Source organism: Pteropus alecto, unplaced genomic scaffold (genome assembly GCF_000325575.1).
Source record: "Pteropus alecto unplaced genomic scaffold, ASM32557v1 scaffold121, whole genome shotgun sequence".
Taxonomy (NCBI): domain Eukaryota; kingdom Metazoa; phylum Chordata; class Mammalia; order Chiroptera; family Pteropodidae; genus Pteropus; species Pteropus alecto.
Genome location: NW_006434369.1, coordinates 7,651,035 through 7,656,658, shown reverse-complemented (window position 1 = coordinate 7,656,658; position 5,624 = coordinate 7,651,035). Strand labels below are relative to the sequence as shown.

At 42.7% G+C, this 5,624-nt stretch overlaps 1 protein-coding gene across 1 annotated transcript in view; it reads left to right on the top strand.

Annotated features, from left to right (window-relative positions):
* CD83 (CD83 molecule) overlaps positions 1 to 4,345 on the top strand; it is a 24,028-nt gene extending 19,683 nt beyond the window's left edge. Inside the window, exons 4-5 of the mRNA XM_015587264.1 lie at positions 1,275 to 1,381; positions 2,737 to 4,345. Coding sequence (XP_015442750.1) covers positions 1,275 to 1,381; positions 2,737 to 2,865 — 236 coding nt within the window. The 3' untranslated portion in view covers positions 2,866 to 4,345. The remainder of the gene's footprint in view (positions 1 to 1,274; positions 1,382 to 2,736) is intronic.
* The last annotated feature ends 1,279 nt before the right edge of the window (positions 4,346 to 5,624 follow it).

Below are 5,624 nucleotides of genomic sequence, written 5' to 3'. Positions count from 1 at the left end.
AGGATGTACAAGAGAAAGCTGATTTTCTTTTCTTTCCTCATTAAAGGCCTACACATTGCCCAGAAGTGAAGTGGTCGAACTCTAGTTTAGATCTTAGATCTTAGCTGCGCTGTCTGTTTTAGATCTTAGCTGCGCTGTCTGTTAGTGTGTGACCTTGAACAAATCTCTGACTGACTCTAAGCCTCAGTTCTCTCATCTCTCAAATGGGGATCATAGTTTTTACGACTGCGACTTGTTGTGAAGCTTAAACAAGATACTGCACTAAAATGGTTAGTGCGGTGCCTGGGGTAGACTGAGTGCTCCATAAATGTTAGAAACCATTAGGATGATAGCTCTCAAATTTTCTTTTTTCGAGTCACAGACCCCTGTGAGAATCTATCTAGACTTTTGCATGAACCTTTAAGTTCAGTTTCGGGGGCTGACAGCTCTCTTGAGGCCCATCTATGGTCCTGGGGAGGAGCCCCCTGGTCACTTGCTCCTGCCTGGCCTTCAAGCAGACTCTGTCAGCAACCTTGCATCCCTGACAGCACACTGGATGTCGTGTCTAACTGGGGAGAGGCTGTCTCTGCCATGTCCCCTCCTGCGCCACAGGCCTCGCTCTTCCTACATTTGCCCCCCAGAGTGCGGCAACCACAGTCTCTAACAACCTCTCAGGGAGCTGTTCATATACCACTCTTGCTGTCAGCCTTGGTGGAGGAGCTTTAACCATTCTACAAAAGTGTGTCTACTTATTTGGCTATAGCTAAACAGCTTTCCTGCCTCAGTTCATAGTCCTGCGATCCCCCAGATATGAGGACACCTAGCATTCCACACAACACCGATGAAGTTAGGTTATATATGGATTAACAAATGGCAAAGACAAAATAAAAGTCGGGAGATGCCGGACATCTGAAATGGAAGCAGATGGGCAGCTGGATAAGTCCGGACCAGACTCCTGGCTCTGCTACCCGCCTTAGTCCCTCAGCCTCTCTGAGCCTCAACTCCTTCATCTGTAAAATGGGTATAATCTGATCTGCCTTGGAAGAGTCGGCGAAATGCTGCATGCCAATCTTATCGCACACAGCTGGCTACAGAGCAAGAGTGACCGCCAGCTGTAGCTGTCACCGTCACTAAGGTTGTCGCTGCTGTTCTCTGACGGCACAGATATGAAGGCAGGAAGGGGAGACGAGGGGGACTTCAAAAGCAGGAACAAGGCATTCTTAGCTTTTTTATTATGGTAGAAAGTCCCATTAAATGTCTTCATATTTTACTTATTGTTTATTTATTTTTTTAAGGATGCCCTAAGGAACTCAAAGAAAAGACTTTTAAGAAATACAAAGCTGAGATTGCACTGCTGTTGGTTTTGGTGGTTTTCTACTTAACACTCATCATTTTCACTTTTGTAAGTACCTTTTTAAAACATTTATTATTATTAAAAGATCACCTGGGGCACCGGTCCAAATGTTTTTTAGGTAGTGGGAATCATTTAATTATAGGAAGAGATATTCTCTGAGCCCTGGACTTATTGAGGCTCCCAGACTGTAAGAATCATTACATCAAGCTCCCAGCTTGTGTGTGTGAGTGCGTGTGTGTGTGTTTTGTCTTGTGGCTCTGCACAGAGCACTGTGAAGAGAAAATGAAGTAAGATATGGGAAGGAAGTTTAAGAAATGCCAAAGGATCCTACTAAAGCACCATAGGGCCTTGTAGTTACAGTGGTAAAAAGTGCAACACCCACTATCCACCATCCCGGGCATAGGTGACATTCTTCCTGTAAGGCAAGTGAGCAGCTCAGCCACCCTGTGATAGACCAGTCTCCTTCACCTGCCCTTGAACTGTTTGTTCTTAGGGGTTCTCGCCTTATATTTTGTTACTTCCATCCACTTCTTGAGGATTAACCCTGAGATTCCAATACAGCGAGGTACACAGGGAGTGTCCTAGGGTAAAGGGAAGCGGGCCAGTGCTTGGAGGTCCTCGACATGCCCTGGAGATATTGGTAGCAGACTCCAGCTTAAAGACCCTGAGCCTCCCTCTGCAGGCTGCTCACCTGGGTTGACTGAAGTTGTGAGAGAGCAGGGTCAGCTCTGGGCCTGACACGCTAGGAAGTGATCTGTCCCACATGTCTCAACATTATCAGGAGGAGTTGGCGACTTAGCAACCAAGACAGATCTCATCGAGGAGCAATGCCGGGGCTCTTTCTTATTGTTTACTGAGTCTTTTTATTCTCTTAGTTGCCTCTCTGGTATGTACTCATCTCTCTGGCTGCTGTTTTAGGCATCAGTCAATCAAAAGTCTCTAGTGAACACCTACTGTGTACAAAGCACTAAGTTAGGCATTACAGGGAATATAAAAGGGTATGAGACATAATCCCTATCATCTAGGAGCTTATACTTTGGTCCTTTGAGTTATTTGCACATAGGATAATTAGAATTAGTGGACAGTAAATTTAAAAAATGAGTGCCTTTAGTTTCTTGTTGGCAAATGCCTCTTTCTATGGGCACTGATTTTTTCCATACAGATAACTAACAGTAGGGGCTTGAAATGGCCCCAGTTTGTAATCAGAGCATCTCCTGGTCAGACTTTAGGGATACCAGTGAAAGAGTATAAGCCCACTGTAGAGTGAGTAAGGTAGTCAGTATAATGATGGATTTCAGAATAAGATGTCCAGGTACCTCTAAGTGAATGGAGTTCAAATCGAGGTGACAACTGAAGCATTTTTCCAATTATTCACTTCTCAACTTATCTCTTTTATTTTTCAGAAGTTTGCACGACAACAGAGTATTTTTCAAGAGTTTTCTAAACCCGGCACGGAACGAGTTTTTCTCCCAGTCACCTCCCCAAACAAGCATTTGGAGCCAGTGACTCTTCACAAGACAGAACTGGTATGAGCAGGATTTCTGCAGGTTGTTTTTCCGAAAGTCAAAGGCTCAGTGATGGACCTATATGTCACACAGGACTAGAAAAGAATGCGTCCCACATCAAAGATGCCAGCATTCCTGTGAAGTCCTTCATCTGACTGAAATATCTGAAAGTGGATCCCAAACCACTTTTTGCGAGCAGGACTTTGAAAACCATTGCATGGCCACACAGCATGGGGCCACCTGCAGGGTGCTCTGTGATGCTATTTCTTCACTGCTGCCTTCTCAGCATTTTGTTCAGCTATCTGGTCAACCTCCTCAAAATTCTTTCAGTCATATAAAAGCTATGGTGAGATGCAGTTGGACAAAGGTCTTGGGAAATATGAATTTCCAGAACTGGCCCTGTGACAGACTCTTGAGGACAGCTGTCTTCTTCCACATCTGGGAAACATCTCTTTGAATTTGTTGTGTTTTCCTGTACTAGCCCAGATGTTTCATGTCTGGGAGAAATTGACAGGCCAAGCTGTGAGACAGTGGGAAATATTTAGCAAATAATTTCCTGGTGCGAAGGGTGTACTATAACTAAGGAGTATTATGTGTACATAGAAATAGTAGGTCGATGAACTCTTCCCCAACAGGCCTTTTCATCTGGGAAAGACATCTATAAAGAGGCAATAAAGAAGAATGCCACATTTATTTTTATATCTCCATATATGCTTGTCAAAGAATTTGTGCTTTTTCACTTTTTGAAATCTATATCTACAGTTAGATATCATCGCTAACTGACAAGCAACCTGAATAGAGGGAGTTAGAAGATGTCGAGAGGATGACAACAGGATAGAGAGTTTTTTAGTGACCTGATGGAAATGCTGGACCAATCGTGCAATCTGGGTTCTAGTTCCAGTTGTCCCACTACGAAGTTGCATGATCTTGGGCCAGATCCTATGGTTTCCGCTTTCTCAGTTATAAGCCAAAAGGTTGTTGTAGGAATTTATTGAAATAATGTGTGTGAAAAGGTTCTGAAAAAGTATAAAGCACTATACAAGTTTGAAACTCCGTTGAGTCATTACCCTTATTATTACAGTGGTTTCTGGGCAAAAGAGAATGACTTTTACTTTTCATGTTTTCCATCATTCCAAACAACAACAAAAAATCTACAAAAAGAGACTTTCCCAGTCTTCTGTCTGAATTCCTTTGGGGAAATGAGGAAGCCAGTTCAATGGTCTGTTCTTGAAGCACCAGCCCAAAGTACTCCAAGACCTGCACACTAAGGAGTTGCTGGGACGTGGGGACGAAGGAGTTCATAAATGTTACATTAACATTTTGGCATTTGTGTTTCGCTAATCAAGTTTGGCCCTTTCCCTCCTTGTTTTTGAAAGAGATTTTACCCCTTTAGTACTGTGTGCATGGCCCACACTAATATTAGAGAGTACAAGGAATGCCAGATTGATTTAGGGATTTTGCCTCTTTGTCATGGCTTTCCTATTATTAAATGTATGCATGTGAAGGGGGAATGTTTATTCTTTTTTATATTTAAAACTACATATAAGACTTTGGGATGCATGTGAGGGTGTCTGTAGCCCAAACCCAAGGTGAATGCCTCCTCTGAGAGGGAGGACACTTATGACAGGTAGATCTCTATTAAATGGCACCACCTTCTTCCCAAAGGTGCTCCTGAATCCACCCTCGCCTTGCATTGCTACAGGCCGTACGTCATCAGCTTGACCGCATGTATGACCACAGGTGGGAGGGATGAAGAGAAGGAGGGTTTCTATTTCAGAAGGGCTTGTAAAATCATGGGCTCTGTACCTGGGATTCATGGGGTTTCACTGAAAATTCTCAAGTTCATTATCCCCAAAATGGAAGAACAACTTAGTACAAGTGGTCGAAATAGTTATAAAAGCATTACAGGTGAATCTACTTTGGAAAATGGCTCTTTATAAAGATGAATGCCCATAAAATGTCTATAAGAGCTATAGATTTCAGTGGTATCAACTATTTTCTAATGTCTTACCAAAAGTGCTGAGGAGAGCGTTTAGCTTTGAAATTTTACCACTTTGGGCAGGAGACTTACCTCTTCAACCATCAGTTGGTGGATCTTTAGAATAAGAATAATACCTGCCTAGTAGGTTTGTTGGGAGGATTAAATAAGATAGTATATCTAAGAGCTTAACCCACTGTCTGGCAAATGGTAAGCATTCATTTAACATTGGAGCAAGAAAGAAGAAAAAGGCAGCAGAGAAAGTGACAGTGACCATGAGTCTATGACAAAGTGGCTTGGTGAAAAGGAACAAATTGACTTGGTAAGGGAGTCATGTTGCTTTCAGAGGACTAATCCACAATGAATCTAAATGCTTCTGCTTCATGGCCATTAGAATTACAGCACATGAAAAACTCAGGGTGGAGCGGGGAGGGCAGCCCTTCATCAGTTCAAACTGATGTAAGCTGAAAACATGACGGAAATTTGAGAGTAGGTAGATTCAACATTTCACACATAATATTTGGTATAATAAAAGGGGTGTTTGTGGGGGGTAGGTGTGGGAAGGGCAGAATTTATCAAGGAGAGTATTTTTCAATGCCTTGATTGAGGCCTATCAAGGTATTTCGGAGGAAGGCAGATGATCGTGGACCATATTTATTTATTTTTGTCTCCATTGCCGGGGAAACCTTTGTTCTCAGGGCCCTCCTTTGACTATGGAATTAGATCTACAGTTATAATAATTTAACCTTGTGATGTTGCAAGACACAAATAAAGACATGAATATCAACTCCACATCCTTCCAAAAGAA